The sequence below is a fragment of the Macaca mulatta genome, chromosome 1, assembly GCF_049350105.2.
Source record: "Macaca mulatta isolate MMU2019108-1 chromosome 1, T2T-MMU8v2.0, whole genome shotgun sequence".
NCBI classification, from domain to species: domain Eukaryota; kingdom Metazoa; phylum Chordata; class Mammalia; order Primates; family Cercopithecidae; genus Macaca; species Macaca mulatta.
This window is the reverse complement of record NC_133406.1, coordinates 68102069-68114569: the sequence shown is the minus strand read 5'-3', so window position 1 is coordinate 68114569 and position 12501 is coordinate 68102069. Positions and strand designations below refer to the sequence as shown.

Here is a 12501-nt window from a genome sequence, read left to right as displayed (position 1 = left end):
AATCACTTGAACTTGGGAGGCAGAGGTTACAGTGAACCGTGGTTGCGCCACTGCACTCTAACACGGGCAACAGAGTGCGACTCTGTCTCAAAAAAATAAATAAATAAGAAAAAACCCATGATTAGCGATGGAAGGTCAGGTTTGCTTCCTTCTTGTGAACACAAAGAATGCCGGCTCCTTACCCATCAGTACAAGACCTTTTGTCTAGTCTCATCCATGCTAGATTTTCTTCCTGACATTTAAATTTGCAGACAGGTAGGAAAAACGTAAGATGCTAGTGATTTCCTGGTGAGAACAGGAATAGGAATTGTAGCTCTCTGCCTCATGTAAAAACAGGATCTGCAGCCAGGTGCAGTGGCTCACGCCTGTAATCCCAGCACGTTGGGAGGCCGAGGCGGGCTGATCAGGAGGTCAGGAGATCAAGACCATCCTGGCTAACACGGTAAAACCCCGTCTCGACTAAAAATACAAAAAATTAGCTGGGCGTGGTGGTATGTGCCTATAGGCCCAGCTGCTCGGGAGGCTGAGGCAGAAGAATCACTTGAATCTGGGAGGCAGAGGTTGCAGTGAGCCGAGATCACATCACTGCACTCCAGCCTGGGTGACAGAGTGAGACTCTGTCTCAAAAAAAAAAAAAAAAAGAAAAAGAAAAAAAGCATCTGCATTGTGAATGGATAAACAGCAAATTTGTTTATTAATTCTTAGCCACCAGGTAACCTGCTCTGTTCTCTCTCTTTTCTATCTAGTAGTTCATGGGAAATATTATTTGTTTCATTGAAAAGGTCCTTGAAGGCCAGGCGCAGTGGCTCACGCCTGCAATCCCAGGACTTTGGGAGGCCAAAGTGGGCAGATCATGAGGTCGGGAGTTCAAGACCAGCCTGGACAACATAGTGAAAACTCATCTCTACTAAAAATACAAACATTAGCCAGGCATGGTGATGGGCACCTGTAGTCCCAGCTTCTTGGGAGGCTGAGGCAAGAGAATCACTTGAACCCAGAAGGCAGAGGTTGCAGCGAGCCAAGATCATGCCACTGCACCCCAGCCTGGGTGACACAGCGAGACTTTGTATGGGAAAAAAAAAAAAAAGGTGAAGGTAGAATCAAGCGTTTAGCTCTGCAAAACTAACAGACTGAGAGAGAGAGAGAGAGAGAGAGAGAGAGAGCGTGTGTGTGTGTGTGTGTGCACGTGTGTATGTGTGTGTAGAGAAGAGAAAGAAGACAGAGACAGGGCAAGACAGGAAAATCAGTCAGAGGGCTTCAGAAAGAGTCCACAGAAGAAATGGCACCTGAAACCCTTCAATGACTGACCACTGCCCTCTGGATAAAGTCCAGACTCCACATATGGCACTCCATGGCCTTTATGATCTATTCCCTGCCTATCTTGAGTCATTTGCCCTCCTCACAACTCAACCTTCCAGCCAAGTCAAATTTATTTCACTCAAATCCAGGTCGTCAGGCATGCTATTCCCTTCACCTAGCTTTCCCGTCGCCCAGCCATCACCTCCCTTCAGTCCCTGCCGGTGGGGTTCTCTGCACCCTCTGCCTCTACAAGCCCCAGTGGCTATTGCACCACCAGCTCACTGTCACATCATCACCTTCCCCAAAACTTCAGAGCCCACTCAGGACAGAGACTGAGCCTGGAATGTCACAGCATCCCTGGCACGTGGCCTGGAAGCTGCTTACACAGCAGGTGCACATTTAACTCATTTGTTAAATGAGTCAAAATGGAATGTTGTTTTCCTGAAGTATTAAAATGCAGAGGCATTTATAAATAAGCCAGATCTTAAAACCTTCATGGGCAAAGCGTAAGTAGCTAAAAACTACATCTTTATAGAAGTACCTCTTTCTCTATGTTCACAGTCATTCGTATTCAAGCTTCCCTGCCTGCCTCTGCCTCTTCTTCCTAAGCCTCCTCACAGGCACTGGAAAGTCCTTTCTGATTTTACTTCTGAAAGAACAGCTTATTTAGAGGTCTGCCCCAATTTCAGAAACCTGTCATGGGAAAATGTGTCCTCAGGAAAGAACAGAATTGATTACTTGTAACACTCTTTATAATGCATTAGGATTTTGAGAGCTCTTTTCAATAGCAGTCCCCCTCTACATGTAAATGTCACTCTGTAGAACATTACCTCCTTGCTAGAAAGGGAGAATCAATTCTTTTTTTTTTTTTTTTTTTGAGACGGAGTTTCACTCTTGTTGCCCAGGCTGGAGTGCTATGGTGCAGGCTCGGCTCACTGCAACCTCCGCCTCCCAGGTTCAAGTGATTCTCCTGCCTCAGCCTCCCAAGTAGCTGGGATTATAGGCACCCGCCACCACCCAGCTAATTTTTGTATTTTTAGTAGAGACAGAGTTTCACCATGTTGGCCAGACTGGTTGTGAACTCCTGACCTCAGGTGATCCGCCCACCTCAGCCTCTGAAAGTGCTGGGATTACAGGCATGAGCCACCGCGCCCAACCAAGAATCAGTAATTCTTAGTGCTAAAGCAAGGAATTATTCATCCATGGAAGAAAAAAATAACAATAACCAGAATAACATGTATTGTTCATCGATTCTATACTAACCACAAGCATGCTGGGTGTTTTCTGTCCATCACCTCTTCATAACCTTTTATTCCCATGTTTCAGGTAATACAACTGAGGCTAAAAGGAGGGAAATGAGGCCAGGCCACAGTGGCTCATGCCTGTAATCCTAGCACTTTGGAAGGCCGAGATGAGTGGATCACTTGAGGCCAGGAGTTCGAGACCAGCCTGGCCGACATGGCAAAACACCATCTCTACTAAAAATACAAAAACTAGCTGAGTGTGGTGGCACACGCCTGTAACCCCAGCTACTCAGGAGGCTGAGGCAAGAGAATCACTTGAACCTGGGAGGCAGAGGTTACAGTGACCCGAGATCATGCCACTGTACTTCAGCCTGTCTCAAACACATACATTTTTTTTACAAAGGAGGTAAATTATTTTCCCAGATGTAGCAAAGCCAAATTTGAACTCAAGCCCATCCAACTCCAAACCTGTGCTCTTTCCATTATGCCAAGTATTTATGATCTTGAATCCTAAATAAAATGAAAAAAATTAATGACAATATACCTGACATAGAACTTCATTTGCATCAGTTTGGTTCAGATGCTACTGTCTAGAAACATGTTTACTTCATCGAGCAAGCAACATGGGCACTGAAATATTTCCCCTATCTCCCTGGCATCACTAGAGAGAAGACCAGTAAGAAGTAACAGACAGGGACTGGCAAATACGACGACAGATCACGCCAGAACCCAGCAAGTCTGGGTTCACCCCATCCCTGCCACACACAGGCTCTAGCACAGCACGCTGGAGCCTGCGGGGTTGGGGGGTCGCGGGACGCTTTTACCCTGACAGCCTGGAAGAGCAAACATTACAAAAAAGGATGCAAAAACCAAAGCATATGGAGTCTGAACAGCCCTTGACAGCCGCACCTACACAAGCACCCACACCGCATCTGTTGTCTCGGCAAGTGCCATCAGCGTTACCCTCAAAGAAATGACAAAGCTCAAAGAAATGACAAAGCTCAAAGGCATTCTTGATTGGGGCTGTAATCCTCCAAACCCGAACATCGTCAAAAATTGGAGGACTACAGTCAGGTCCAGCTCCCTTTCACTGCCCTAAGTGAAGCTTCACTTCGAGTCACCATTTCCCTAATATGTTCTTCCCTTTTCTAACCACAGCGACACCACTGGAACAGCGTCTCCTCTACCGATGATCTTGCCAAACCCTACCCATTCTTTGCAGCTCAGGTGAAGGTGCAGCCCCTTCTCCCAGAGGCAGTTTGTGATTGTTTTGTGCCCAGAGTGGTCTCTCCCTCCTCTGACTCTACACACCGTCCCACTTCGCCCGCTTACCTACACGGCTATCTAGAGGCACGGAGGACGATGTATTTCACCTCCATGCTGCAACCTGGCACTTCACTCTTTCCTACAGTTAAATTCAACAAAATACTCACTGACTCTGCTCCAGGCATTGAAGATACAGAAATGATTAAAATCCCAGCCTTGCTTTTGTGGGACCCACAATCTATGTGAGAAAGGATAACACCAAATAAAATTCTACAAATCAATTTTTCATAATAGGGTACACAATTTGATCCAAAATAGAGCTATCTTATCACCCTGTTTACTGCCTTCATGTCATTTAGCTCAGTCTGCGGCCATTGTTTGTTCATTTATTTGTGGTCAGCCTGTCCCTAGTAGGAGACACTAGCATAGGAACATTGTCTGTCTGGTTCGCCACCGTCCCCAGCACTCCATATGGACTTGAGCACAGAGACCCTCTCGTTGAAAGCTGTATTTGTGGAAGGAAGTAAAGAGAGAGGCAGGGAAGTGTCAGGAACTATGAGTACCAAGGCCGGCTTGAGGTTCAGGCAATGCTTCCATGACAGGGAGCCAGCTATGATCTGGAGTGTGAGTGACGGCCAGACAGGGAAGGCGTGAGCCCCAATCCAGAAGAGGAACAGGATGAGCAAAGGTAAGAATGGCAAATTGGCATGACTAAGACAGTGGTCATTTAAGAGCACTTAAATATTGCTATAGACGAGCTGCTTTTAAAAGGGGATGATTTTGCCTCCCGGGAGCATTTGACAATGCATGGAGACTTTTTAAATTGTTTTTTGTTTTTGTTTTTATTTTTAGAGACAGGGTCTCACTCTGATGCCCAGGCTGGAGTGCAGAGTGCAGTGGCACCATCTCAGCTCACTGCAACCTCCACCTCCTGGGTTCAAGCCATTCTCGTGCCTCAGCCCCTGGAGTAGCTGGGATTACAGGCACATGCCACCATGCCTGGCTAATTTTTGTATTTTTAGTAGACATGGGGTTTCATCATGTTGGCCAGGCTAATCTCAAACTCCTGACCTCAAGTGATCTGCTGGCCTTAGCCTTCCAAAGTGCTGGGATTACAGGAGTGAGGCACCATACCCAGCTCACTTTTTTAAATTGTTAAGGCTTAGGGCAGGAAATGCTGCTAGCATCTACTAGGTAGAGTCCAGGGATTCTGCTAAGCATTGTACAATGTCCAGAGCAGCTCCCCACAACAGCCATCTGATCTAAAATGTCAGTAGTGGCCAGGCAGTGTGGCTCACACCTGTAACCCCAGTGCTTTGGGAGGCTGAGGCTAGGAGTTCAAGACCAGCCTGGGTAATATAGTGAGACCCCATCTCTACAAAAAATAAAAAATTAGCCAGGTATGGTGGTGCATGTCTGTAGTCCCAGCTACTCAAGAGGCTGAGGCAGGAGGATCGTTTGAGCCCAGGAGTTCAAGGCTCCAGTGAGCTGTGATTACACCACTGTACTCCAGCCTGGGTGACAGAGCAGGATCCCATCTCTAAAAAAAATAATAATATTTAAAAAAAAAATGTGGCCAGTCATGGTGGCTGACACTTGTAATGCCAGCACTTTGAGAGGCCAAGGCAGGTGGATCACTTGAGGCCAGGAGTTTGAACCAGCCTAGTCAAGATGGTGAAACCCCATCTCTATTAAAAATACAAAAATTGGCCAGGCGTGGTGGTGTGTGCCTGTAATCTCAGCTACCTGGGAGGCTGAGACAGGAGAAATGTTTGAACCCGAGAGATGGAGGTTGCAGTGAGCTGAGATTGTGCCACTGCACTCCAGCCTGGGTTACAGAGCGAGACCCTGTCTCAACAAAATAAAATAAAATGTCGGCCAGGCATGGTGGCTCATGCCTGTAATCCCAGTATTTTGGGAGGCCAAGGCAGGTGGATCACCTGAGGTCAGGAGTTCGAGACCAGCCTAACATAATGAAACCCCATCTCTACTAAAAAATAATAATAATAAAATAAATTAGCTGGGCTTGGTGGCAGGCACCTGTAACCCCAGCTACTCAGGAAGCTGAGGCAGGAGAATCACTAGAACCTAGGAGGCAGAGCTTGCAGTGAGCCAAGATCATGCCACTGCACTCTAGCCTGGGCAACAGAGGGAGACTCTGTCTCAAAATAATAATAATAATAATAATAATAATAATAATAATAATAATGTCAGCAGTTCTGAGGTTTACCAATCCAGCTGCAGACTAACATTCAAGGGATGGGCTGGTCAGAAAACATAAACTTTCTTCTAAAGGTCATGATTTCTAGTCACACCTAATATCTTCTTTTGATTAGAATTTGGACCAAAATAGCATGTGCTTGCCACCTCCTACAGCCTCTGAGAAAAGAAATATTCAGCAAAGACTGTTTTGATCCTAAGGACCTATATCAATGTCCTTCATCTGCTGGATATCCACCAGGACTCACCATTTCCTCCATAAATTATAGGGCTCCAAACCACCCACCCCACATGCAAGGTGATGAGAAGCAGAAAGATGAGAAGGTGAGAGGCGCTCACAGCACTGTCGATGAATGAGAGACAGAGGGATGGACAGACAGATTTGTCGGGATGGCAAAAGACTGAATCCTTGGAGCTCCCAGAGTACGTGCCTGTGCCACGTGGACTTTTCTGTGAAGGCAGAAGTGGCCTGAGCAACAACACTCCCAACCCCAGCCCTGTTATGAGAGCTGCTGTGGAGAGTGGAGAGCACTGAGAGCGCTGTGGAGAGTGGAGAGCACTGTGGAGAGTGGAGAGCACTGTGGAGAGTGGAGAACACTGAGAGCACTGTGGAGAGTGGACAGCACTGTGGAGAATGGAGAGCACTGTGGAGAGTGGAGAGCACTGTGGAGAGTGGAGAGCACTGTGGGGCGTGGAGAGCACTGAGAGCACTGTGGGGAGTGGAGAGCACTGAGAGCACTGTGGAGAGTGGAGAGCACTGTGGAGAGTGGAGAGCACTGTGGGGAGTGGAGAGCACTGTGGAGAGTGGAGAGCACTGTGGGGAGTGGAGAGCACTGTGGAGAGTGGAGAGCACTGTGGGGAGTGGAGAGCACTGAGAGCACTGTGGAGAGTGGAGAGCACTGTGGAGAGTGGAGAGCACTGTGGGGAGTGGAGAGCACTGTGGGGAGTGGAGAGCACTGTGGAGAGTGGAGAGCACTGTGGGGAGTGGAGAGCACTGAGAGCACTGTGGGGAGTGGAGAGCACTGAGAAGTGGTCATCTCTGCAGGGCTCTGGAGCCTCTGCAGGGAGTCAGTCAAGCAGCTGGGCTTGACCCAATGAAGTGACAGGAGCCGGGAAGTCAGTGAAGACAAAGCCCCTTTGTCTAGAAGTAGCAACACACGACTGGGCTGAGCCTGCCCTTGATAATGAAATCCGTGGCAGCTCCAAACCTTGTTGGGGCCTCACCCTGTGTTTCCTTTCTCGTGCTGCCTCACCACTGCTCCTCTGCAGCTCAAAGTCTCTCCAATGTGTCTGCTTATTTGTGCCCCTGGCACATAATTCTATATTTCAATATTATCTAAAATGTTTGAATTTTAATTCTAAAAGGAAAAAAATCACCTTTTTTTCTGCTGTAAGACATCTGCTAATGTTATAGTCGTAAAGAGTAGATCTGAGACACACAAAGGCTACCTCCTATTACATCTCAAATTCCACTTTGTGACAAAGCTTCCTAAATGTCCTCATCTCTGAGGTGGGTACAATACTACCCACATTACATTCTCACTAACAATCCTAAAAAGAGCTTATTTAAAGAAGAGCTATCTAGAAATGGATGCCACGGATGAAAATTCAATTTACATCTAAGTTTTCATGGAAGTATCTGGTGGGTAGAGCAAGGAAAGCCAAGAATGGCACCCCACGCAGGGCAGGATCCTCTTCCTAGTTCCAGACAAACATGGGCCTTGGATCTTATGCATGGCTCTGTACAGCGCTGGGAGAAAGGAACGGCTTACCCTAGCAAATCAAAATGGAAATTGAGCTATATTTGTTACAATTCGAGTAAGATCTGCAACTTACAACAGGAGAAAAATATTAGTACAGGCAGTACCCAACTTGGACATGAACTGTCTTGCAAAAGTTCATTCATAAGCAGAATGTTCAGAACCTGGAATGCAAGGTGTCTTTTATGTCCCAAGCCAGCCCACAAAAAGCTGATTGAATTTATGATTTATTTGGTATATTACATACTTAAAGTAAAAATAGAAAACACAAAACAAAAAACAAACAATGCTCTGATAACATTTTAAAAACATATAAAAATACTTAGAAAAACAAATATGCAGCCCATAATCAGCCTTGACCCGAAGCCCACACCATGAGCTGGGCCCTGGACCCTCCACGGTCCAAGTCGTAACTGAAATGGGGCCCTAAGAAACTGAATGGAGAAGAATGAGAAGAACTCCAGCCTCAAAAGGACAGGGGTTCTGGTGGGAGAAAAAAGTAGTCAGGCATCTCTCAATTGGAAGAGAAGGGTGTGGTACCCTACCCAGAATATATACTCTAGCACAGACGTGCTACTGGTCACATCTAGAAAGACACGGGTATGTGAAAGAACAGTGGCCACTCTGCCTGCTACCAAAGTAGACAAAATACAAAATGAGCTGCTGCTGAAGACAAGTGAGCCAGCACCCTGGCACCGCCCCACCAGAGGGAGGAGGAATGTGAATTCCCAGCACGCTGTGCAGCAGCGTGAACAGCCAGGGACACTCAGGGGCCGGAAGGAAGATGTTTCTGCAGCTGCCAACGGTCGGTGTAGGAGTGTCCAGGGGCCACATGTGATTCTAATGGATCTGGCTAGGTCAAGAAAGAAGTTTCTGAGCTTTCCAAAAGTGAAAACTGTCCTAACTGATAAAGTTAATCATATTTCTGGTATCTTCAGAAGAGAACAGGGGACAAGAAGATACAGACCCTGGGAATGCCTTCCCCAACACAGCACACTCACACCTTTACAGCAGAAAGGACACCTCATTCCAGATTGTTGCTGAATACGATACCTGGATCGACTCCAAATACAAACGTGATGTGAAATATTGAAACCAGGTTTGAAAACTGAGATTTTTTATTCATCCACTTTGTACCTTCTTTAATCCTCCAAATAAAGTGTCAGTCTCCAGCTCAAATTCCTGGTCCAGCTCCTCTTCATGTTCTGACCAAAACAAACCAACAAAAAAAAAAAGTCTTCGTTAGTCACAAATCTAAACAAAATTGGGTTGGCTGAAGAGCTGAAGCACTAAAGGAATTGGACCATGTCCTGGAAAAGCAGCCGGTGGACTAAGCTGCAGGCACGGAAACATACCACACTGCTTGACCCTGCTTTCCAGTGTTCTGTGACCTAAGTTCCTGGAAATACGTAGAGCCACTGATGGAAATTTGGCTTGTAATAAGGGTCACAAAAGGAGAGAGCAAGGGAGAAGAGTTTCCAACACAGGAAAACATGGGAAGGGTTACTGCAAATGGCCGACGTGCACATGCTGTTAGAAATTTTGGGCCAGGCATGGTGGCTCACGCCTGTAATCCCAGCACTTGGGGAGAATGAGGAGGGCGGATCACGAGTTCAGGAGTTCGAGACCAGCCTGACCAACATGGTGAAACCCTACCTCTATTAAAAATACAAAAATTAGCCAGGTGTGGTGGCAGGCCCCTGTAATCCCAGTTACTCAGGAGACTGAGGCAGGAGAATCGCTTGAACGGGGAGGCAGAGGTTGCAGTGAGCCAAGATTGCACCATTGTATTCTAGCCTAGGCAACAAGAGCAAGACTCCATCTCAAAAAAAAAAAAAAAAGAAGAAGAAAGAAAGAAAAAAAAAAGAAAGAAATTTTGACACTGACTTGCCACAAAATATGGTGATTGGATCCACTATGATATAATGCTAACAAAATATAATAAAATAGTCATATAATGGTAATGAGAATGTATATAAGTAAACAATACAGTTGATTTGAAACCAAAGATAAAATAATATCTGCAAACACTTCTTGGGGATATACAATAACCAGACACAGTACAAGATACTAGGAATGAAATGCAGCCAGACTGGTGTGGCTTTTGTCTTCCTGGGGCTTACTGTTGACTGGGGAAGATAGACAAACACAGAATAAGAAATGACGATAGTGCTGATGAGTGAATTGATGCAGGAAGGAATGCTGTGGGGGCTGATGCTGAGGTGCGATGTCCTGTAGGCAGCTGCATGGGTGTGGGTGGAGCTCAAAGGAATGCTCTAAGCTGGAGATAAAGACTTACGAGTTCTCAGTATAAGGGTGGCACAAAGCCACCAGAATGACTGAGATTCCCCCCCAAAAAAGGACAAAGAGTACCTAGACAAGAATGGGGAAATATTAATGCTTATCAGATCAACAAAAGTATAAAAACCACAAGAAACCAAAAAGGAGCTACCCAGAAGGAAACCCAGGAGAGAGTGCTGTCACTAAAATATAATCATGAAATGATGCTGGGTTCAGAGTAGGATCAAGGGGCAGATTCACACACACTAGATGCAAACAGCAAGCCAAGCGTCAGACTACAGGCAACATTTAGGAACAATACAAAAAGGGAGGGGCTTGCACACCGGCCCAGGGTACACATGGCACACCTCCAGGAGCCCCAGCTACAGTGCACTCCAAGTGCTCTGGGTGTGCCATGGAGGTGTGTGATTACAGTAGGGCACTGGTCCTCTCTGTGACCGCTGTATGCAAGACGACATTGTGTATGTGTGTGTGCACGCACCTATTTGCATGTTGCACTGCACACAGACACACAGACTCAAGTCCAAGGGAACAATTGGCAAACAAATGACAAGTTACTGTGATCCAATAAAGAAGTAACAGAAACCTCTGAATTCATTAGGGCAAAGAGAGTAGAAAAACTTTCTGCCTCTTCCCTCTTCTGTTTTGGCTTCACTTTCACACAAACTGCAACCTTTAGAAACATCAGAGTTACACGGGATTAAAACAAAGCGAAAACTTAAGCTCTTCTTTTGGTGCTTCTTGTTTTAAGAGTTCACTCAAAAGCAGTGGCATTTATTTACACGCTAGCCTCAGAGTTCCTGAGGCTGGAACATACCTCCCTCTAGTGGGAGCAAGGAGCCCTATGCAGACTGGAGAATGATGATAAAATCTTCCCTAGTGCTGCCCAATAGAAATAGAACATGAGCCACACTTAAAAATTTAGTTTCTAATAGCCACAAAGTAAAAAAAAAAAAAAAAAAAAAGTCAAGTTAATTTTACTATATTATTTACTCCAATATAAATTGTATTTCAACATGAAATCAATATTAAACAGTGATATGAGTTATTTTACATTCCCTTTTTCTAATTCTTTAAAATCCTATTTACATGTCATCTTTATAGCACACCTCAGTTTGACCTGGCCACATTTCAAATGCTCCCTATCCAGTGTGGCCCATGACTACAGTACTGGACAGCATAGCTCTAGACCAAAAATCCGTCCTTGACCAGGCGCAGTGGCTCAAGCCTGTAATCCCAGTACTTTGGGAGGCCAAGGCAGGCAGATCACCTGAGGTCGGGAGTTCAAGACCAGCCTGGCCAACATGGAGAAACCCCATGTCTACTAAAATACAAAATTAGCTGGGTGTGGTGGTAGGTGCCTGTAATCACCGCTACTTGGGAGGCTGAGGCAGGAGAATCGCTTGAAGCCAGGAGGCAGAGGTTCCAGTGAGCCGAGATCGCACCATTGCACTCCAGCCTGGGCACAAGAGTGAAATTTCATATCAAAAAAAAAAAAAAAAATCTTTCCTCATGTTTTGGAGAATTCATATATATCACCTTTGTCTCATTTCTTGACACAAATGCTCCCTGACATAAATTTTAAATTCTAAGTTAAATCCATTCATGACCCATTTGGAACTCACTGTCTTCACATTGCCTTAAGTTAGCTGAAAACCCCAGCTGCAGAATGTAGTTGATACAGGAGAACCTGAGGCAGGACATCTTTCCACAAGTTGCAGTAACCCTCAGAATTTCTGATTATATGTTCTGGTAACCGCCCTTTGGGTTCATTTGGCCCGCTGCCCAGACACAGCACATTTATCAAGACAGAGGAATGATAATAGAGAAATTTAATTCACACAGAGCTGCCTAAATGGCAGATGAGAGTTTTATTATTACTGAAATCAGTCTCCTGAAAATTTCCCCCAGCCCCGCCCCAGAAGAAGTCTCGCTCTGTCGCCCAGGTTGGAGTACAGTGCTGCAATCTCGGCTCACTGCAACCTCCGCCTCCTGGGTGAGAGCGATTCTCCTGCCTCAGACTCTCGAGTAGCTGGGATTACAGGTGTGCGCCACTATGCCTGGCTAATTTTTGTATTTTTAGTAGAGATAGGGTTTCACCATGTTGGTCAGGCTGGTCTCGAACTCCTGACCTCGTGAGACTGGTTTTTTGTTTGTTTTGTTTTGTTTTAAGGATAATTTGGCAGGTAGAGGGCCAGGGCTGATTGGTCAGGTGGGAGATGAAATCATAGGGAGTCAAAGCTGTCCTGTTGTACTGAGTCGGTTCCTGAGTGGGAGCCACAAGATCAGGTGAGCCAGTTCATCGATCTGGGTGGCACCAGCTGATCCCTCCAGTACAGGGTCTGCAAAATATCTCAAGCACCAATCTTAGGTTTTACAATAGTGATAGTTTTACCTAGGAGCAATTGGGA

General features: G+C 45.9%; 1 protein-coding gene across 9 annotated transcripts in view; it reads right to left on the bottom strand.

Moving 5' to 3' along the window:
* HHAT (hedgehog acyltransferase) overlaps positions 1-12501 on the bottom strand; it is a 348893-nt gene that overhangs the window by 301776 nt on the left and 34616 nt on the right. For 8 of the 9 annotated variants that reach the window (XM_077937214.1, XM_015117485.3, XM_077937224.1 and 5 more), the window contains one exon: positions 8927-8994. In XM_077937214.1, the coding sequence (XP_077793340.1) occupies positions 8927-8994 (68 nt within the window). Of the gene's footprint in view, positions 1-8842; positions 8995-12501 lie in introns of all 9 variants that reach the window. The other variant, XM_015117492.3, reaches the window with a different exon arrangement.